The sequence below is a fragment of the Schistocerca serialis genome, chromosome 3 (assembly GCF_023864345.2).
Source record: "Schistocerca serialis cubense isolate TAMUIC-IGC-003099 chromosome 3, iqSchSeri2.2, whole genome shotgun sequence".
NCBI lineage: Eukaryota > Metazoa > Arthropoda > Insecta > Orthoptera > Acrididae > Schistocerca > Schistocerca serialis.
Window position 1 is genome coordinate 1,063,408,240 of NC_064640.1, and position 24,096 is coordinate 1,063,432,335.

General features: G+C 43.9%; 1 protein-coding gene across 1 annotated transcript in view; it reads left to right on the forward strand.

The window, feature by feature from the left end:
• Positions 1-23,523, forward strand: part of LOC126471390 (serine/arginine repetitive matrix protein 1-like) — a 31,893-nt gene extending 8,370 nt beyond the window's left edge. Inside the window, exons 3-4 of the mRNA XM_050099514.1 lie at positions 20,073-20,286; positions 23,405-23,523. Of these exons, the coding sequence (XP_049955471.1) occupies positions 20,073-20,286; positions 23,405-23,523 (333 nt within the window). The remainder of the gene's footprint in view (positions 1-20,072; positions 20,287-23,404) is intronic.
• Positions 23,524-24,096: the final 573 nt, after the last annotated feature.

Sequence of the window (24,096 nt, forward strand, 5' to 3'; positions counted from 1 at the left end):
GAAACGTGCTAGTCAGAGGGAGCAATGTCCGGCGATGAAGGTGAATGGGACAGGACTGCCCATTTCAACCTTTCCAGGTATGTTTCGACGGGTTTTGTGACAGAAGGTCGAGAACAGTCATACTGAAAAATCACGGTTTCGTTTCTGTCGCTGTATTGTAGCCATTTGTCTTACAGTGTTCAGCTCAAAGGCGTCAAGTGCTTTCGATAATTGTCTCCTGTGACTTTCCGTCGGTTTCAGTCACCTCGCCGGCCTGTGTGGCCGTGCGGTTCTAGGCGCTTCAGTCTGGAACCGCGTGACCGCTACTGTCGCAGGTTCGAATCCTGCCTCGGGCATGGATGTGTGTGATGTCCTTAGGTTCGTTAGGTTCAAATAGCTCTAAGTTCTAGGGGACGTTTGTGGTACAACTTGACTAGAAGAAGGGATCGGTTGGTAGGACATGTTCTGAGGCATCAAGGGATCACCAATTTGGTATCGGAGGGCAGCGTGGAGGGTAAAAATCGTAGAGGGAGACCTAGAGATGAATACACTAAGCAGATTCAGAAGGATGTAGGTTGCAGTAAGTATTGGGAGATGAAGAAGCTTGCCCAGGATAGAGTACCATGGAGAGCTATATCAAACCAGTCTCAGAACGGAAGACCACCACAACAACAACCTAAAGTCTGTCCTCATGCCAGTTCTTGATACCAGGTCAGTCACAGTCGGTGGTCATATACTGCAAAAACTCAAACGGTATGTTCCATTGAATTAGGATCAACCCCCATTAAACAGGAAGTAATGGACAGTTAACTTTTAGGACAATTGTTTTCGCACTTTGTGCTAAATAACTGCTTCAGTACTCATCGTGCTTTTACATATCCTTGCATCATGAAACTGACTTTACATCTGAGGCATTTATTCAGCTTAATTCTAGAACATAAATTCACTAAAAAAGCTAATAACCATACATAAAACATACACTAAGATTGTTTCCTTATATTTACATGAAATCACACAAAAAATATAACTCATCCTAAAATCAATAACTAAACTCTTCTTCCTCGTTTTTTTCTCAGACTTGTTTGATATAGCTCTCCATGGTACTCTATCCTGGGCAAGCTTCTTCATCTCCCAATACTTACTGCAACCTACATCCTTCTGAATCTGCTTAGTGTATTCATCTCTAGGCCTCCCTCTACGATTTTTACCCTCCACGCTGCCCTCCGATACCAAATTGTTGATCCCTTGATGCCTCAGAACATGTCCTACCAACCGATCCCTTCTTCTAGTCAAGTTGTACCACAAACGTCTGTTCTCCCCAATCCTATTCATTAGATATGTGATCTACCCATATAATCTTCAGCATTCTTCTGTAGCACCACATTTCAAGAGATTCTATTCTCTTCTTGTCCAAACTATTTATCGGCCATGTTTCACTTCCATACATGGCTACACTCCATACATATACTTTCAGAAACGACTTCCTGACACTTAAATCTATACTCAATGTTAACAAATTCCTCTTCTTCAGAAACGATTTCTTTGCCATTGCCAGTCTACATTTTATATCGTCTCTACTTCGACCATCATCAGTTATTTTGCTCCCCAAATAGCAAAACTCCTTTACTACTTTAAGTATCTCAGTGTCTCATTTCCTAATCTAATTACCTCAGCATCACCCTACTTAATTCGACTACATTCCATGATCCTCGTTTTGCTTTTGTTGATCATCTTGTATCATCCTTTCAAGACACTGTCCATTCCGTTCAACTGCTCTTCCAAGTCCTTTGCTGTCTCTGACAGAATTACAGTGTCATCGGCGAACCACAAAGTTTTTATTTCTTCTCCATGGATTTTAATACCTATTCCGAATTTTTCTTTTGTTTCCTTTGCTGCTTGCTCAATATACAGATTGAATAACATCGGGGAGAGGCTACAACCCTGTCTCACTCCCTTCCCAAACTCTGCTTTCCTTTCATGTCCCTCGACTCTTATAACTGCCATCTGGTTTCTGTAAAAATTGTAAATAGCCTTTGCTCCCTGTATTTTACCCCTGCCACCTTCAGAATTTAAAAGAGTGTATTCCAGTCAACTTTGTCAAAAGGTTTCTCTAAGTCTACAAATGCTAGAAACGTAGGTTTGCCTTGCCTTAACCTTTCTTCTAAGACAAGACGTAAGGTCAGTATTGCCTCACGTGTTCCAACATTTCTACGGAATCCAAACTGATCTTCCCAGATGTCGGCTTCTACTAGTTTTTATATTCGTCTGTAAAGAATTCGCGATAATATTTTGCAGTTGTGACTTATTAGACTGATAGTTCGGTAATTTTCACATCTGTCAACACATGCTTTCTTTGGGATTGTAATTATTATATTCTTCTTGAAGTCTGAGGGTATTTCGCCTGTCTCATACATCTTGCTCACCAGATGGTAGAGTTTTGTCAGGACTGGCTCTCCCAAGGCCGTCAGTAGTTCTAATGGAATGTTGTCTACTCCCGGGGCCTTGTTTCGACTCAGGTCTTTCAGTGCTCTGTCAAACTCTTCACGCAGTATCGTATCTTCCATTTCATCTTCATCCTCTTCCATTTCCATAATATTGTCCTCAAGTACATCTGTCTTGTATAGACCCTCTATATACTCTTTCCACTGCCGGCCGTTGTGGCCTTGCGGTTCTAGGCGCCTCAGTCTGGAACCGCGTGACCGCTACGGTCACAGGTTCGAATCCTGCCTCGGGCATGGATGTGTGTGATGTCCTTAGGTTAGTTAGGTTTAAGTAGTTCTAAGTTCTAGGGGACTGATGACCACAGATGTTAAGTCCCATAGTGCTCAGAGCCATTTGAACCATTTTGAACTCCTTCCACCTTTCTGCTTTCCCTTCTTTACTTAGAACTGGGTTGGCATATGAGCTCTTGATATTCGTACAAGTGGTTCTCTTTTCTCCAAAGGTCTCTTTAATTTTCCTGTAGGCAGTATCTATCTTACCCCTAGTGAGATAAGCCTCTACATCCTTACATTTGTCCTCTAGCCATGCCTGCTTAGCCATTTTGCACTTCCTGTCGATCTCATTTTTGAGACGTTTGTATTCCTTTTTGCCTGCTTCATTTACTACATTTTTATATTTTCTCCTTTAATCAATTAAATTCAATATATCTTCTGTTACCCAACGGTTTCTACTAGCCCTCGTATTTTTACCTATTTGATCCTCTGTTTCCTTCACTATTTCATCCCTCAAAGTTACCCATTCTTCGTCTACTGTACTACTGTATTTCTTTCCCCAATTTCTGTCAATTTTTCCCTTATGCTCTCCCTGAAACGCTCTACGACCTCTGGTTTAGTCAGTTTATCAAAGTCCCATCTCCTTAAATTCCCACTCTTTTGTAGTTTCTTCAGTTTTAATCTATAGTTCATAACCAATAGATTGTGGACAGAGTCCACATCTGCCCCTGGAAATGTCTTACAATTTAAAACCTGGTTCCTAAATCTCTGTCTTACCATTATATAATCTATCTGATACCTTTTAGTATCTCCGAGGTTCTTCCATGTATACAACCTTCTTTCATGATTCTTGAACCAAGTGTTAGCTATGATTATTTTATGCTCTCAGCAAAATTCTACCAGACGGCTTCCTCTTTCATTTCTTACCCCCATTCCGTATTCACCTACTATGTTTCCTTCTCTCCCTTTTCCTACTCTCGAATTCCAGTCACCCATGACTATTAAATTTTCGTCTCCCTTCTCTACCTCAATAATTTCTTTTATCTCATCATACATTTCATCAATATCTTCACCATCTGCAGAGCTAGTTGGCATATAAACTTGTACTACTGTAGTAGGCGTGGGCATCGTGTCTATCTTGGCCACAATAATGCGTTCACTGTGCTGTTTGTAGTATCTTACCCGCAGTCCTAATTTTTATTCATTATTAAACCTACTCCTGAATTACCCCTATTTGATTTTGTATTTAAAACCCTGTATTCACCTGACCAAAAGTCTTGTTCCTCCTGCCACCGAACGTCACTAATTCCCACTATATCTAACTTCAATCTATCCATTTCCGCTTTTAAAGTTTCTAACCTACCTGCTCGATTAAGGGATCTGACATTCCACGCTCCGATCCGTAGAACGCCAGTCTTGTTTCTCCTGATAACGACGTCCTCCTGAGTAGTCCCCGCCCGGAGATCCGAATTTGGGACTATTTTATCTCCGAAATATTTTACCCAAGAGGACGCCATCATCATTTAACCATACAGTAAAGCTGCATGCCCTCGGGAAAAATTACGGCTATAGTTTCCCCTTGCTTTCAGCCGTTCGCAGTACCAGCACAACAAGGCCGTTTTGGTTAGTGTTACAAGGCCAGATCAGTCAATCATCCAGACTGTTGCCCCTGCAACTACAGAAAAGGCTGCTGCCCCTCTTCAGGAACCACACGTTTGTCTGGCCTCTCAACCCCGTTGTGGTTGCACCTACGGTACGGCCAGCTGTATCGCTGAGGCACGCAAGCCTCCCCACCACCGGCAAGGTCCATGGTTCATGGGGGAGGGGGGGGGGGGGGGAGGTGAGACTTAAGGTTCTTAGTACTAGATTTGTGACTGCGTGATTGAAGATAAACGTAACTGAATCATAACGTGTGACACAGAAGCTTGGTCAGTCGTATCACGCCTGTTGCGTGTTCGGAACTGAATTATAGACAGAATCTGGGCTCGTGACGCGCTGGAAGCGTTCAATTAAGACCTCATATCATTACGTGATTTTAACTGAAAGGACAGAATCTGAGCTCGTGATGGGGGACGTTGATTGATCACGTGTTGTGACTGTGCGTGGGTAGAACTGAGAGGACGGAATCAGTTCACGTAACTAGTTGCTCAATTATTAAAGGTAATTAATGTGAGTTCAAATGGTTCAAATGGCTCTGAGCACTATTAGACTTAACATCTGAGGTCACCAGTCCCATAGAACGTAGAACTACTTAAACCTAACCTAACGACATCACACACATCCATGCCCGAGGCAGGATTCGAACCTGCGACCGTAGCGGTCACGCGGTTCTAGGCTGTAGCGCCTAGAACCGCTCGGCTAATTAATGTTAGTGTTGCTATAAAATGAACACGATGCGATTATGCATTTAATAGATGACGATCTAGAATCTGTGTTAAAGACTGTGTCGTGAGTGATTTGGTGAAAAAATAACTACGATTAAATTTACTTCGTGAAGCTCAAGGGAACTTATTGAGATAACTATTTTAAATGCGACTGATTATCATTGTTTTGTCTAAAAGCGATGCGGTTGTTGCTACCGTGTATATGCACAAATTTTGTGTTCCGTATCCACACTATCTACGAGAATGAATTGTACGTAGCCACTACCTTCGATAGTCAGCACTGCGCAACGTGCGGACGCTGCACAACCTGCCTGATGGGGCGAGAACACACACCGACGCTGCCTGCAACATCTTACGGGGCGGGACAACATACTGAGGCTGCCGAAACCGTCTGGTGGTCGAGATGACGTGTGCTCGCTGCATGAATTCTCTGATGGGGCGAAAGCACATTAAGCCGCAGCACAGAACTTCCACACTAAATGAGATTCAAGATGAACTGCCGGTGTCCTGTTGGGCCAAATTTTACGCAGCTAGGAACCAAGACGTTAAGGAGATTGCAACAACGACAACCTAATAATCAGATGGTCGTCTAAAGCTGCTTATGTCATGATTGACGATGTTGCCAAGAAAGTAACCGGCAGGGGGGGGGGGGGGGATCTGCAAAATAAAACCCCATGGAAGAAAGCCATGAAGCATTAAAACGCAACGGAAGATAAGATGTCAGTAAGTACTTCGTCAATCGGCGAGAAGAAATCAGATGCACCAGTGATCAAGATATAACTTTTACTACTGATTAATAATTATAAGAAGAGATATATCAGCAAATAGTCAACTGAACTAACGTGCTCCGCAAGTCATAATAAGAGGAGGGTATAAGAGTTCGCAATAATCTCGCCGAGGTGCTGACGTAACGAACATTTAATTGAAGTCAGTATGCAGACTACGTTACCAACAATCTGTCCAGTATTCAAGAGAGCGGATCGAAAAGATGAGTTCCATCTCAAATAATTGCTGCATTCTCCTCTGCTACCGCACGGAGGGCCTCACGAAAATTGGTTCTCCTTTCCCCAGTGCAACCGCACTGAGGACCTCAAGAGAAGGGCGACACGGAGTTGATAAACTGACGTCACCTGAAAACTATCAAGACCGAAGATTGCTCTTTTAGACAACTTTTAAACAACTGTAAAATACTTGTAATGAACTTAGTTATTTATAGGCAGACTTATTCTGCATAATTTAGCGATGAAGTATTTAAATGATCTCTTTCTTCCGATAACGACGGCCTCACGAGTAGTCCCCGCCCGGAGATCTGAACGGGGGACTATTTTACCCCAGTAATATTTTACCCACAGGACACCATCATTACTAAACCATACAGTAAAGCTGCATGCCCTCTGGAAAAATTACGGCTGTAGTTTCCCCTTGCTTTCAGCTGTTCGCAGTACCAGCACAGCAAGGCCGTTTTGGGTAATGTTACAAGGCCATATCAGTCAGTCATCCAGACTGTTGCCCCTGCAACTACTGAAAAGGCTGCTGCCCCTCCTCAGGAACCACCCGTTTTTCTGGCCTCTCAATAGCTAACCATCCATTGTGGTTGTACTTATGGTGCGGCTATCTGTATCGCTAAGGCAGTAAAGCCTCCTCACCAATGGCCATGTCCATGGTTCATGGGAGGAGGAGAAAGAAAACTGGCGTTCTACGGATCGCAGCGTGGAATGTCACATCCCTTAATCGTCCAGGTAGGTTAGAAAATTTAAAAAGGGAAATGGATAGGTTAAGGCTAGATATAGTGGGAATTAGTAAAGTTCGGTGGCCGGAGGGACAAGACATCTGGTCAGGTGAATACAGGGTTATAAATACAAAATCAAATAGGGGTAATGCAGGAGTTGGTTTAATAATGAATGAAAAATAGGAGCCCGGGTAACCTACTATTAACAGCATAGCGTAAGGAGGTACAATTTCGATATAGGTACATTTCCGAGCAACATAAGGTTTCTCGCCATTTGTCGGTCTGACAGTGTTAGCAGCACTTGCCTTTGTGCGGCGTTGTAATGTAGCAGGTTTCTACAGCTCCTCATGTCTTTTCCAACGATACACCACTTTGTGCTACGGTGATATAAATTTTTCCCTGTTAAGAGGTAAGTGAAACTACTTAGTCTAACGCGCTCTTATAAATGTTTTAGTTTCCACGCGCTTGCAAACTCTACAAATTCTATATTAGTGATGTTAGAAACTTGGTTACCTTTCGGGCGTGTTCTGAGGCACCTGCAGAGAAAGCCTCTGTGACATGTGCTGATATCTCTTGGCACAATTCACTACTATTTACTAGTGATTTCACTCACGCCAACAGTACATTTTCGATTAGAAAAATTGTACAATTTCGATACCCTTGTACAATTTCGATCAATGCAGTTTTTTAGTTTAGTCCGTCACGATTTGTTACCATGGACATATTATACACAATTATTGCAAATAAATTCTGTATATTTAAACATTTTCCTAAGCGATTTTTAACGCCTCCTTATTTTCTAGATGTCACGAAAACGAGCAGGAAAGAAAATCTACATTAAATGGAGTCCAGCTCCATTAGATGAGGCAATAATAAGAGTGTAATAAGTGGACATTTGAGCCTTCGCGCTGCTTCAAAATTATATGACTTTCCCTTCAGCACTTTACATGGTAAAGTGCAAATTAAAATGCAAGCTGGATTAACTCCAACTAGTCCTATAGAAAACAGAATTGGTTATCCAACGGTACTCAGTTCTGAAATGGAAGATGCTTTGGTCCAGAGAGCTTTATTTCTAGAACAGGGAGAATTGGGTCATTCGCCACTCCAGTTAAGAAAAGCTTCATTTCGGTTAGCTGAGAAAAATAATTTGAAACATCCATGGAACACTGAAAGCAAGGTTGCTGGAATCGATTGGTTTAGAGCACTTGTTAAGAGACCCACTCACCTTAGCCTGAGAAAAACCCGAGGGTCTTCCGCGAGCCATTGCTGAAGGCTTGAATAAAGCAGAAGTAAGTAAATATTTTCAGAATTTAGAAGAAATCTTAAAGAAATGTGATTTGCTTGATAATCATATAATACGGATGAATCCCGCTTTCCTCTTAACAATAGACCCACAAAAATAGTAAGTCATTAAGGAAAGCGAGAAGTTGTTTCGCTAACAAACGTGGAAAGAGGAAAAAATGTGACTGTTGCTGCATACATGAATGCAAGTGGTACGTATTTACCACCAACGGTAATTTTGAAAGGAGTGAGGAAACGCCTTGAATTTCAAGATGGCTTACCTCCTAGTTCCATTACGGAGATGAGGGAATCGGGACACATTAATGAAGAATTGTTCATGGTCTGGCTTCAACACTTCAAGAAATACAAAACAATGGGTAGCCCTATTATACTTCTTATTATTGACAACCATGGCAGCCATACCAGCTTAGATGCTGTAGAATATTGTCGGGAAAATGAGATAGAACTTTAGGGATTGCCTCCGCACAGTACAAGAAAATGGTTCAAATGGCTATAAGCACTATGGGACTTAACATCGGAGATCATCAGTACCCTAGAACTTAGAACTACTTAAACCTAACTAACCTAAGGGCAGCACACACATCCATGCCCGAGGCAGGATTCGAACCTGTGACCGTAGCGGTCACGCGGTTCCAGACAAGCGCCTAGAACCGCTTTGCCACACCGGCCGGCGGCACAGTACATTTGTACTGCAACCATTAGATAGAACTTTCTTCAAGTCCCTAAAGGCTCAGTATCACAGAAATGCAACTGTCTGGATTCATCGCAATCCCAATGAAAGCATTACAAAACAACGATTCTGTACTATTTTCTGTGATGCCTGGAGCAAAACTGCGTCCGTTGGGTGCGCAGTAAAAGGGTTACAATGCACAGGAGTTATGCAATTTTGCAAAGACACTGTTCCCGAGGAGAAATCTGCGCCTTCAATGATATTCGAGGCTCCAACTCCTTCAATCTCCACCAGTCAAGCTACTAACAGCATTATGGGAGAGGAACCCGTATCTTCAAAAGATGTAACTGAAGAACACGGCAAATCCGTAACGCCAGGATCCATTACCATTTGTCAAGGACATTTTGCCAAGTCCAGTGAAAAAATTATCGTATCGGAAGAGGAAAATATAGACATCAGATAGACTCACTTCAGATGAAAACCTGCAAAATCTCCAAAGCATGAGAGAACTTTTTCAACAGGGTACAACGAAAACAATTAACAAATGCAACAAGAACAATAAACAGAAATGTACGTCTGTGAGTAATGATGAAAGAGGTGAACCAAGCTTCAAATCGCCAGCAAACAACGAGAATAATTGTGGATTTTGTTTATCGAATTACTATGGCGCAGAATCAGTAGCTAATGGTGACTGGAATCGCTGACAAAAATGCAATGTTTGGTACCACAAAGTATACTCTGGTGCCCAAGGGAAAAAGTGCTTTTTGTAAGGAAGAATCCATTGATTAAAATTGTACCAGCAAGTGATCACAAATCTACCTACAGTGGTACATTTTTCTCAATTCTGTAACCTTTTTTTGTGTTTATACCACCATTTGTAAATATCTAAAACTTGTGTTTCATATTCATTAACATCCAAGAACAAGTGCCATAGTTAAAATTATTTCTTTTCTCATTATATTTCCAGTTACAACAACATTTGTCCGAAATGATCGCAATTGTACCACCTTACCCTAGTGAATGCGTTATTGTAAAAATGGTTCAAATGGCTCTGAGCACTATGGGACTTAACTTCTAAGGTCATCAGTCCCCTAGAACTTAGAACTACTTAAACCTAACTAACCTAAGGACATCACACACATCCATGCCCGAGGCAGGATTCGAACCTGCGACCGTAGCGGTCGCGCGGTTCCAGACTGCGTTATTGTAGCAAAGCTAAACACGAAGCCCACACGTACCACAGTAGCACAACTTCATATGTCAGCTAGCTCCGCAGATGACGAATAGATGTATTAGGAGATAAGAGAAAATTTTCAGATAGTGAAGGGAGACGGAAATTTAATAGTCATGGGCATATATAACTAGGGGTAAGATAGATAACGCCTACAGGAAAATTAATGAGACCTTTGGAGAGAAGAGAACCGCTTGCGTGAATATCAAGAGCTCAGATGGAAAACCAGTTCGAAGTAAAGAAGGCAAGGCAGAAAGGTGAAAGAATTATACAGGGTGGTCCATTGATCGTGACCGGGCCAAATGTCTCACGAAATAAGCGTCAAACGAAAAAACTGCAAAGAACGAAACTCGTCTAGCTTGAAGGGGGAAACCAGATGGCGCTACGGTTGGCCCGCTAGATGGCGCTGCCAAAACTGCGTTTTTCCAATAGTAACCGCCGTTTTTTTATTACATATTCGTGTAGTACGTAAAGAAATATGAATGTTTTAGTTGGACCACTTTTTTCGCTTTGTGATAGGTGGCGCTGTAATAGTCACAAACATATGGCTCGCAATTTTAGACGAACAGTTGGTAACAGGTAGGTTTTTTAAATTAAAATACAGAACGTAGGTACGTTTGAACATTTTATTTCGGTCGTTCCAACGTGATACATGTACCTTTGTCAACTTATCACATCTGAGAACGCATGCTGTTACAGCGTTATTACCTGTAAAAACCACATTAACGCAATAAACGCTCAAAATGATGTCCGTTAACCTCAATGCATTTGGGAATACGTGTAACGACATTCCTCTTAACAGCGAGTAGTTCCTCTTCCGTAATGTTCGCACATCCATTGATAATGCGCTGACACATGTTGTCAGGCGTTGTCGGTGGATCACAATAGCAAATATCCTTCAACTCTCCTCCCAGAAAGAAATCCGGTGACGTCAGATCCGGTGAACATGCGGGCCATGGTATGGTGCTTTGACGACCAATCCACCTTTCATGAAATATGCTATTCAATAGTGCCTCAACCGGACGCGAGCTATGTGCCGGACATGCATCATATTCGAAGTACATTGCCATTCTGTCATGCAGTGAAACATCTTGTAGCAACATCGGTAGAACATTACGTAGGAAATCAGCATACATTGCACCATTTAGATTGCCATCGATAAAATCGGGACCAATTATCCTTCCTCCCATAATGCCGCACCATACATTAACCCGCCAAGGTCGCTGATGTTGCACTTGTCGCAGCTATCGAGGATTTTCCGTTGCCCAATAGTGCATATTATGCCACTTTACGTTACCGCTGTTGGTGAATGACGCTTCGTCACTAAATAGAATGCGTGCAAAAAATCTGTCATCGTCCCGTAATTTCTCTTGCGCCCAGTGGCAGAACTGTGCACGACGTTCAAAGTCGTCGCCATGCAATTCCTGGTGCACAGAAATATAGTACGGGTGCAATCGATGTTGATGTAGCATTCTCAACAGCGACGTTTTTGAGATTCACGATTCTCGCGCAGTTTGTCTGCTACTGATGTGCGGATTAGCCACGACAGCAGCTAAAACACCTACTTGAGCTTAATTATATGTTGCAGGTCATGGTTCACGTTTCACATGTGGCTGAACACTTCCTGTTTCCTTAAATAACGTAACTATTCGGCGAACGGTCCGAACACTGGGATGATGTCGTCCAGGATACCGAGCAGCATACATAGCACACACCCGTTGGGCATTTTGATCGCAATAGCCATACATCAACACGATATTGACCTTTTCCGCAATTGGTAAACGGTCGATTTTAACACGGGTAATGTATCACGAAGCAAATACCGTCTTCACTGGCAGAATGTTACGTGATACCACGTACTTATACGTTTGTAACTACTACAGCGCCGTCTATCACAAAGCGAAAAAAGTGGTCCAACTAAAAAATTCATATTTCCTTACTTACTGCACAAATATGTAACAAAAATGGGGGTTCCTATTTTTTAAAAACGCAGTTGATATCCGTTTGACCTATGGCAGCGCCGTCCAACAGGCCAACCGTAGTGCCATCTGGTTTCCCCCTTCAAGCTAGACGAGTTTCGTTCTTTGTAGTTTTTTTCCATTTTATGCTTATTTCGTGGGATATTTGGCCCGGTCACTATCAATATATATATTTATAGATAGGGTGTTACAAAAAGGTACGGCCAAACTTTCAGGAAACATGTTATGTTCAGGAAAGATGTTATGTGGACATGTGTCCGGAAACGCTTAATTTCCATGTCAGAGGTCATTTTAGTTTCGTCCACCTACGCTCAATGGAGCACGTTATCATGATTTCATACGGGATACTCTACCTGTGCTGCTAGAACATGTGCCTTTACAACTACGACAGAACATGTGGTTCATGCACGATGGAGATCCTGCACATTTCAGTCGTAGTGTTCGTACGCTTCTCAACAACAGATTCGGTGACCGATGGATTGGTAGAGGCGGACCAATTCCATGGCCTCCACGCTCTCCTGACCTCAACCCTCTTGACTTTCATTTATGGGGGCATTTGAAAGCTCTTGTCTACGCAACCTCGGTACCAAATGTAGTGTAAAGGATGAGCCAGACAATAGGGGATTTTACTTTATTATATGAGCACCCAAACGGTAACTTCATTTTTCATTGCGGCCAAGCCACGGCCGGCAGTGTTAGCTGCCTGTAAATTCTTTCGTCCCACGGTCTAGTAACAGGAAGTCAGCACCGATGAAGGGCACCTTGTTCACGCGCCTCTCTCATGTGCTGACGAGGTAACGCCGCCCCAGGCGTCGCTTAGCAGGCAACGCTCTGGAAAGTTCCATGCCGCCCGCACGGTTTGCTCGGTCCTGACCAATCACGGTGGAGGAAGCCGCGTGTTGCGTCGAATATACCCGGCCGCCCGTCGCCGGGCCCGCTCTCTTGTATTCTTGCTCACCCGCGAGTCGGATGCGCGCCCTGTAGCATTGATCATCTCCCGCTTCTCCCGGTGCTGCGGCACTGTGGACTTAGTTTTGGCAGACAACCACTTTCGGTAGCTTCGCGAACAATGTTCGCCAAATTGCAAGCTCTGGCTCACCCTCACCTCCCTAGGCCTATGTAGCCCCTTTCATCATGCTTTAGCCAATAAATGGCCTTTCTCTAAAAATTACACTATTATTCCATAATGCCCACCGCCTGCCCATACCCGCCATCCTGTACAATTGGTGTCAGAAGTTTGGATCCGTCCCCGTAGTGACTTTGTCGCTACACTAAATTTTTCCCGGCAAAACGCCGTACACTTCGCGCATGGAATGCGCCAACCGGCCGCCACGTTTGCTGCACGTGGGCCGTGGCTGCGCCAGTGAACACGCACAGGGCGCGCGCTGCAGCGAGGCAGCCCACGCTAGTCAGCCACGTGAGCCGGACGCCGCCGCGCTGACCGCTGCTTGAGTTCGAGGGGCCTGCGCTGCGCTGCGCGACCGGCAGGGCCGCCGTCATCCGCCGTCGCCGCGCCGCCCACCGCCGCCCGCCGCTGTCACCGACGCGCCAGGGGCTGCCGCCATCGCCGACCGGCCGAGCCAGCGCCGTCCGCCGCCAACACATCTGCCGCCGCCCGAGGGTCCGGACGCCGACGCCGCCGCCGCCACTGCACCACGCCGTCGCCGCCACCAATGCGTCGCACCGCCTCCATCGCCATGTAAGTCACCGCGATGCTTACAACTATAGCTTCGACGATCTTCCGCCGCTGGATTGAGAATCTTTGTGGCCGTCCTTTTTTTGTAACAATCATTACTTTTTTCTGGTCACTAGCGTCCCATAAAATTGTAAACATGCCGATGGGAACACGAGCGACGGAACGGGATACCCCCGTAGAGGCACCCGCCTCGCAAGACCCGCTCGAGGCCATAAATTCGCAAATGCGCCAGTTATTCGCACAAAATCAGGAGCTACTTGAGCAAAACCGCGTCTTGAAACAGACGCTGGAAGCTAGTGCGCGAACTTCCATACCTGTGGCTAGCTCCACCCCTGTAACAAATGCTCAAACAGAGGCAACTAACACTAATTCTGTCTCTAATACAAACGCCACAATTTCTGCTAACATGGCGACTGTAAGCAATTTTCCTGCGGCTGATTTCATTCCCACCTTTTCTGGGAAGTCCCACGAAAATGTAGCTATGTTCTTACAAAATATTCGTGATGTGGGTCGCACGTGTGCCTGGCCGGATGATCTATTGGTCAATGTAGCCAGACTCAAGTTGACAGGGGAAGCCCGAATGTTCATAGAAACAGTGGACGAATTGCGTGACACGCACGAATTTGAAGTATTGGCCCGCGGATTGACTACGCGTTATACCGATACCAGAGGTACCATATATTACAGAGATCAATTATCAACCCTTAGGCAGAAGCCTAATGAGGATTTTGATGCCTTTGCAGATCGCATACGAGCAGTGTCTTGTCGTACCTACAAGCTAGGTGAAAATGCCAGTGAAAACAGAATTTTGCGCTCAGAAGCCGAAGCGCGTGCAATTGATGCATTTGTTCGCGGTATCGACCCCCGCATCGGAGGAGAAGTCAAAGCTGCCTCCCCCACTTCTCTGTTTGAAGCTGTTCGTTTGGCAATGCTTCGCGAAGAGGTGTTGCGTTTTTGCGCTGCCGCCCCGCGCCCATCGGACCCAGTACCGGTCCCAGCAAAAGAAGTATTTTGTCAGCGTTGTGGGAAGCCCAACCATACGGCAATGCGCTGTCGCGCGCCGTATTGCACTATTTGCCAGACAGTAGGTCATGCTAATAATGTTTGCTCCACAAAGTCACCATTTTCAAATCAGATGCGCGGCCACCGCCGCAACGCGGGGTCGAATCAGGGAAACGCTTGGGGGGCAGGTTCCGCCACCCACCCGCGCCCCCGACAAAAATAATACACCCGGTTAGGACCGAAAAATGTAAAGAGGTGGAACACGTTAGTCTATTTGGCGTACTCGGGAACAAATCAGTTAGAATTTTAGTTGATACTGGTGCTCAAGTTAGTGTATTGTTTGTGGAGAAAAATGATCGAAGGGTATTACAGCCACCCCGGTACAATATCAGTGGCCTTGGAGAGGAAGTAATTGTCCCTGCAGGTTCGTGTGTAGTGAATCTGCAAATCGACGAGGGTAAATACAGTCAGATGATGGAGGTAGTAAGGCTAAAGAAGGGTGAATTTGACATCATACTAGGGAATGACTTCCTGCACCGTTATCAGGGGATAGTGGATTATCGAACGCGAACTGTGCAGTTCGGCGAAGCAATTCACCGATTTGGCAGTGCGCACCCCCGTCAGACGCGAGGGAGCTGCGAAAGGCGCCGTTCACAGTCTCCTATAAAACCGCAGATGTGGGCGATAAAAACCACTGACCCTGTGAGGATAAAAGGCGGAAGTGGAAAGATTCTCTGGATAGATGTCAAAAATCAAGAACAGCCTAATACAGACATTCTGGTTGACCCGCTCACCCAGAATGATGTTTTAGATCGTCAGTCAGTACATATAAAGAGAAGTATCTGCCGACCGGAAAGGAGACAGAAGGGTTTTGCGATACCAGTAAGTATAGATAATTTTGGTGTAGAAGATGTTGTGATACCGAAGGGTACTATTGTTGCCAGTGGTCAGGAAATTTTTGAGGAAATAACAGGAGCTGAGAAGCAGCGAAATAAAGATAAGAAAGGAAGGAAAGGAAAGAAATGTTCAGTTAGAGAAGTGCGATATGTCGCGTCGACGATAAGGAGTCAGTTAGCAGAGAAGTTAGTTCATTTAAACAGTGAGGAGAAAAGGATGTTGCAGCCGGTATTAGAGGAATTTTCGTGGTTGTTTGAAGAGAGGCAGTTTCTACCGGCTACGGATTTGGTTCAGCACGAAATTCCGACCGGAGAAGCTCGGCCAATTGCACAAAAACCTTACCGCATACCATATCATTTGCAGTCTGTAGTTGAAGATACGATTCAGCAGCAATTAGCTGCAGGAATCATACAACCCTCCTCGAGTGCGTGGGCGTCTCCCGTGGTCGTTGTGCCAAAGAAATCAGTAAATGGGGAGAAAGCCTATCGCCTATGTGTCGATATGCGGGCAGTAAATCGGGTAACGACACCAGACACATATCCGTTACCGCGCATTGATGAAACATTGGACCGATTGGGCAACTGTAAGTATTTTACCACCCTTGATTTGCGTTCTGGGTACCATCAGATCCCTGTTGCACCCCAGGACCGCCATAAAACTGCTTTTGTTGTACCTACAGGATTGTATGAATTTGTAAGGATGCCATTTGGATTGAGAAACGCCCCTGCCACTTTTCAAAGATTTGCAGACTTGCTGCTGCGTGGGTTGAAACCTACAACCTGCTTGGTGTATTTAGATGACATTATTATTTTTTCTAAAACGATAAAAGAACATGCAGAAAGACTGAGGGATGTCTTGCAAAGGTTAAAAGGAGCTCATTTGAGTGTAAAATTAGAAAAGTGTGCTTTCGCCCAGTCACAAGTACAATATTTAGGTCATATAATAAGTGGAGAAGGTGTCAAACCGGACCCCCGTTTGACCACCGCAGTAAAGGAATTCCCAACACCGACAAATGTCAAAGAACTACAGTCATTTTTAGGCCTTGCAAACTACTACAGACGTTTCGTGAATAATTATGCCACCCTTGCTAAGCCCCTGACTAATTTATTGAAAAAAGGAGTTAGTTTTATTTGGACCAAAGAATGTGATAAAGCTATGCAACAAATCCAGCATGTTTTAACTAGAGCCCCTGTACTAGCGTACCCGGATTTTGAAAAACCATTCATACTGTCAGTGGACGCCTCAGATTATGCTGTAGGAGCCATCCTGTCACAAGAGATAGATGGCGAAGAACGACCAATTGGTTATGCGTCTCGACAGCTTAATAAATCAGAGTCAAATTACAGCACAACTGAGAAGGAACTACTAGCACTCATGTTTGGTGTAACTTATTTCCGATGTTATTTGTATGGGAGAAAATTCACTGTCATCACTGATCACGCCGCGTTACAGTGGATGTTGAGCTTAAAAGACCCTAGTAGTAGGCTAACTCGTTGGGCTTTGAAATTGAGCGAATTTGAGTATGAGGTGAAACACAAACCGGGCAAGTTACACCAAAACGCCGACGCATTAAGCCGAAAGGTCAGAGTGATCGTAGCTAATGACGTTTCTATTGAAGAATTAAGGGAGGCACAGCAAAGAGACGTCGAATGTCAGAAATATGTGGCTTTGCCTGAATTTTCCGTTGAAGATGGAATTTTATATCGAAAGACCCATTTGGGTAAACAGGCAGTAATCCCGAAAGAATTACGTTCCAAGATTATCGCACAGTGTCACGATAGCCTGCAGGCATGTCATAACGGCCTTCGAGCCACAAACTGCCGAATAGCCGCCCGTTATTTCTGGGCAGGAAGACGTAAAGACGTGCAAAAGTATATACAAAATTGTCTACCTTGTGTTAAGAGGTCCTTACCACCTCGAACGAAAGTGCCTTTACAGCAGGTACCAGAAGCCACTTATCCCTGGGCAGTAGTAGCAGCAGATATTGTCGGTCCTTTCCCTGTGAGCCCCCAAAATAATCGGTATATTCTGTCCCTTATAGATCATTTCTCTAGGTTCTTGATTCTCATTCCTATACCAGATATGTCCGCTGAAACAGTAGCGCGTGCTTTTGTCACCCATTTGGTGTTACCATACGGAAGCCCTGAAGCTGTACTCACAGACCAGGGTACGAATTTCATGTCTGCGGTATTTACCGAAGTTTGTCGGTTATTGCGAATCAAAAAGTGGCGAACGACACCGTTCCACCCAAAAGCAAACGGTCGCCTGGAACGAGTCCACCGCACCGTTATGCGCATGCTGTCTTACTATGTTAATAAACATCACTCTGACTGGGATAAGTATGTTCAATACGTTACGTCAGCTTATAACAGCCGTGTCCATGAAGCTACAGGGTACTCACCTTATGAAGCAGTATATGGCCGCCCTATGAATTCGCCTTTTGAAATTGACAAACTGCCCCCTGGAATTAAATCCAAAGATGTGAAAGGTCTAGCTCGACGTCTAAAATCCATTTGGAAAAAAGTAAGAGGGAACAATGCCCGAGCCACCGCCCAACAGCTAAAGAGAAGTAATCAAAAAGCAAAAATGCCTGAGTACAAGGTAGGAGACCTAGTTATGTTGAGCAATCCAGTAGTAAAAAAGGGAAGAACCAAAAAGTTTACACCTACTTATGAAGGACCGTACCGTATCATCCGGCTTACTTCACCGGTAAATGCGGAAATTCAGTTAGCGGAACGCACAGTGATCGTTCATTTTGACAGATTGAAACTGTATAAAGGACCCGGGCCACCCCCACCTAACAGTGAAACCGGGCCTATTACGCCAGTAGTTCCACCCAAAAAAGCAAGAAAGAAGGTAATACAACCGCCTAGACAGCAACGTAGATATGCTCTAAGGTCAAACCCCTATGATTTGCGTTCCTGAAAGTAGGTCTGGAATGGTATGTAAACAGTTGGAAAAGTCCTGCATGCAGCAAGAGAATTAATTGAGGGAAAACACCGTAGTTACTATACATTTAATTAAATTGTGCATGTTAGTTATAAGTAGACATAAGAATTGGCAACCATTGGTAATAGAATGTATGATGTCACATGTTAATGGAAGTGACTGAAGTTATGTAATCATTTTGTCTTGTCATTTAACGTCTCCAGTCATGTTATCGTAGCGGTCGAGAATTAAAACCACAAACATTCTTTAATCATGGAATTAAGGGGAAAGTTGTTCTTGTCAAAAGAACACGTAGAGAAAGAATCAGTTAATCTTGTATATTTCAAAGAGATTCACATTTCACTTGTTAATTTAGTGAATAGTGCACGAACACAGGTATTAAAGCTTTACCATAAAAACATGATACTAATACGCCTTCGTAACTGCCAGTAGATCAGTGACTACATGCAGCCGTCTACCTGTACTTTGAAAGACGCCCTATTACATGTATGTTTTGCTAAATGATCACACAACGATAATAACAAGAATAAATACGTCCAAGTTAAACAACAAATAGGCTACTCTAAAGTAAAAGGAGTCTTCCTGAAGTGCTATTTTATTGTTTTCGTGATGCGATGTTGAACAGACAACGAGGTAAGTTTTTTGGTACCACGTATTTCTGTATATTAAATGCCACGGAAGGAGTGCGTAAATACCTCCACTGTGGTCTACAGCTGTTCACATGCGCCGAGTCCCGCCCCTCCCTGTCAGCTGGCGACGCGGCCCCCTCCCCTCCCCATCCACCGGCCTGCCGAGAGAGCGGCCATTGCAGTTCCCCCTTCCCCACCCACCGCCTCTGTCCTTGGTGCGTGCAGCATCTGCACCTCTCCCCTCGCCCCTCCTCACCAGCCCAACCATAGCCCTGCAGGCCACGTGCCTCAGCCACGCTACACATTCGTATATTCGTACGTTGCAGTTTAAACAGCAAACCTAAAGTGATAGTTATAAAAATAAAATCACCAGCTTAATATTGCCCTACAGATTTTATTAGTCTTATCTAAAGACGGGAATCTATGTGTATTGTCTATTTGAATTTTCAGTATGGAACAAAAATCGTGAGAGAGAACTTTTCCTGGTACGCATTGTCTAAACCATCAGGATTAGTAAATGTTGGAATTTCAGATCGATCTCCGGCTATGTTGTATCACCACCACGGTTAATAAACGGATCTATATGGCGTCAAGAAAGCCGGCACTTGCCGCTATATCTGTCCTGTAAACGACCGCTGAGTGGGGAACGCGTTAGCCAAGGAGTTGGGTTTGGAATGCCATTGCAAAATATAGTTTATATAGAAGCCTAACACCTGCCATTTACCTAAATTTTGAAGAACAGAGTGTTTAAGTAAAATAGTTGTAAGCCGATAGTTTTGTGACCTCTAGCGATTGAAGTTATTAGAGTCCCTTAGAAAAGAACATCCTCCATGCATAACTGTCGTGAACAACATAAGATAACTTTGGAAGGAAATTTTGTGACTGTACCGAGAGGTTAACTCCACGCGTAGCAAGAGGACGGACCCAGCGTGAACGCCAGTTCTGCCGCCGAGCCAGTGAAACCGGACGCAGCCGTACTGTCAGCTGTGCTGTCAGCAACTTTACAATCTCACGAGCGCGACGCGTGTCGCACCTTAGCACCTCAAGCTGCACTGAATCTCAACACAGAAATTCTTAACCATGATATAACGAACCCTTTGAATAACTTTGCGCACATTTTCAATAGTAAGAAACATACTTTGCTCCCTACACACTTTTTATATGACAGATGAACTCTAATTTTATTAAAAACCAAAGCACCGACAGGTAAGTCATATCGACGTCTTCGAGATGCAACTAGCTTCGTCGAGCCGCCAATATTGAATATATGGAAGCAGGTAAGTGAGAGAATGAACAAAAGGAACAACCAATACACACCGGAACGATTGGTTGGGTGACTGATGATCGTCAATATTTGCAAATACAAATCAACACAGGAAACGGTTTATCGCACGTTTAATAATTTTTGGGCCGTTCATTGAAGGAGACGTAAAATCATTTTTCATCAGAATCTTGTTACAGGAAGTATTAACGTGACATTACACTATTCCACAGCATTACACATAACATTGCCATGACTTAACGACAGTTTTCTTCTAGGTAAAAGTACCAAAGACTATTAGTTGGTATGAAGACACAAACGAGAGCATAAAGGAATACCAAGGGATGCTTACATTCATTTTGCTACGAAATGTAACTGGAGAGTAAGGAAGTTTTGTTTGAAGGAAATAATATTTTAAACTTTTGCTTTTGTTACGGTTTTGCCACCGCTTATATCACTATGACGAGTTGCCAATTACTTATGTCAAATTGCTTGTGTCTAATTGATTACATCCAATTACTTATGTCTAATTACTTGTGTTCAATTACTTAAGTCCATGTATTATCTTATTGTTGTTCATTTTGACTGTTTTATTACTACCTATTTAGAGAATTTTGCTAAAGTTTTGCCAGCACCAGTAATTTAGTATTTGTATCAACCTAGTGTTTCCATGTGTCGCTGTGTTACTATACTGATGAGGATAATAATTTTGTAGGATTTCAAGCATGCTAGAGTAAGTTCCCGAGTACTGCCAATTATTTGTTTAATAATAATGATGTCTTAGGTGATAAATTGTTTTGGAAGAGTAATTTAGGATGTAACCATGCTTTATTTTGATTTGTATTTGAATGTTTATCTGGAGGGACATACCACATGCACCACCGGCAAGGGCACGTGCCTTACGCGACGCGGCTGGCACCCGCGCGGTCCCTTAGCTGTCTGTGTCGTTTCTTCACTTTTCCGTTCCGCGACATAGTCTGTTCTACCCACTTTCATCTTTCCACTATCAACAGAACAACCCTTGAACAGTCATGCTCCACCCGCAAGGGCACGTACCTTACGTGACGCGGCTGGCACCCGCGCGGTCCCTTAGCTGTCTGTGTCGTTTCTTCACTTTTCCGTTTCGCGGCATAGTCCGTTCTACCCACTTTGATCTGTCAACTTTCAACAGACACAAAACTATTCAGCCCAGACTTTGATCTTCCATCTCGAAGAAGAGTTCACGAGAACAGTGTTCCGTGCTCTCTGACGACAGCTGATCAGGCAACGTCAAACGCGAACCGCGTCTAGCCCGCAGCTAAACGCCAGTAAGCGGAAATCTCTGTTCAAAACCTTGAGCCTTCTTTGTTTTCCCGTTGTATTTTCCGAAGGAATACCGACTATTGAAGTAGTAGCACTTAACTGTATGACGTGTCCCAGGACACTGCGATACAAGCAAGGATAGACGGGGTTTTAAGCAACCAGCTGGGCCCGAGGAGGCCAGCACTACGGAGTTAACAGAGACAGCGAGTTTAGTCGCAAGATGTTGAGAGGATGAAGACGGTGAATTTCGTCGCGCAGTGAAGTTTTGTTTTAGGTGAGAGAAGTCGAGTTTGAAGAAGAAGAAGAAGTATGAAGTAGCTATCTTGGAGTCGCAGCATTGTCATGTACACAGTTAAGTAGGCGAAAACGTCGTGTCAACGATGCGCCGCGCACTATACCTTCATGAAGGAAAAGTCCTTCAGAAATTACGCTCAACTTAGTCTTTTCTAATTCAATTCCTTACACTTTCCATTTCCACTGTGGAAATCTCTAAATTCTCGTCGAGTTTTGTTCTTCTCTCATTAGCAACAGCCTTGACATCCAACAACACAATCTACACCCCACCTGCACAAAACTGGTGTCACTTTCTTTGTCAATTTTACTTGATATGTTCAGCAAAAATGTTGATGCATGAGAAACTTCTCATAATGTGAACGTTATTACACGTAGAGAGTCAGCCCAAAGAGGCACTTACTTTGTTTAGCGATATGGAATATGCAGCAAAATAATTTGATATTTGAGTGCTTCGTTTTTATATTTTCATGTTTATGTAAGAATTATGTTTGGGCTCAAATGGATTTCATAGGAACTTGGTTACGAACCAACTTACTAATGCATAATGTAATTTTAAACAGGACCCACTGTAACAGCTCATCTAGCTTTATGTCACGCGTAATCCCACTTCTATTTTGTTTGTCATCGGTGAATAAACCATGTCGATTACGCATATCTATTTCCCTTTGGGGAGAGTGTAAAATACAGACAGCGCAGTGAACAGCGTCGGTAAGCTTCATCGCTCTCTCTCGCTCTTACACCTGACGCATGCTTCCTGCGCCGCGCACGTGCGCACTGCGTGCGCACTTAGTCGCCTAGGCTTCGCTTCTCAGCTGCCGCGTGCAGCCCTGACGCCGCGCTGCCCTTGGAAATTACCTGCAACGCGCCTGTCCAACGTAGCGCGAGATTGGCCTTGCAGTCAGCTGCCACTCTGACGTAGCCTCCGCGCAGATCTTTAGCAAACGGTCCCCGTTGGAACACCACTTATAACCTTTCATGCCACTACGCCTTACTTAGTATTCGAACACCTTTAATTATGCTTTTATACCTGAAAGCTCATTCATGATTCCCTTGTCAGCTAACGTTCGAGTTTTACCTAAAAAATAAAATAATCACATCCTAACGTCAATTGATGATTTGCTAAAACATGAAAAAGGACAAATTTCTTACGTTCGCCTGTTGGCACTTAAATGAATGGTAAACAGCCACAAACTAAACTCAACTATAAAGAGAAAACAAGAACCTATCAGGCATGTGCCCTCCCTTAGTTTTAAGAGTGCAATAGTGATATCAATTATTTTGGAGAAACTAGTGTAGTGTCGTGAAGTGTTCCCTTAGTGATAACTCCCTTCTCAACTGTGTTTAACGTGTGGACCTCCCCTCACACCCCCCTGCGCTGAGTTCCAGTGCACGGACCTGGCCACGGCCACACCCCCTACCCGCCGGCAGCCTGCACGCTGCCCGCTGAGGACAACACACCACGCAGCCTCGTGCCGGTCGCCCTCGCCGTGACTCATCAGTGGTGATATGTTTACATTTTCAACTTATTTTTTTTTAAAAAAAAAGACATTTTTACTCCATCTTAGCAACAAGAACACTTGGCATGTTTACCTAACTCACACTGTTTGTTTTGGTCTAATTTTGTTTTGATACTTTATGATGTTTTGATGTTTTATGATGTTTGATGTTTATGATATTTTGATGTTTTATGATGATTCTTGTATACACACAATATTGTTGACATGTGTAACTCCCCTTGCGACCCTTAGGAGGTCTTTAGAGTCTCTACACCCTCCCATAGGTTAAGACCCCTGCCGTCTTCCGTGAGGGCCATTCTTGATCAAGTAATGTTTACTTTGCTTTACAAGCTAAATTTGTTTACATTCAAATAATAATTACATTGAGCGAATTCACGTACGTTCTCCGCTCCCACGGAAGGGGGAGGAATGTAAAGGATGAGCCAGACAATAGGGGATTTTACTTTATTATATGAGCACCCAAACGGTAACTTCATTTTTCATTGCGGCCAAGCCACGGCCGGCAGTGTTAGCTGCCTGTAAATTCTTTCGTCCCACGGTCTAGTAACAGGAAGTCAGCAC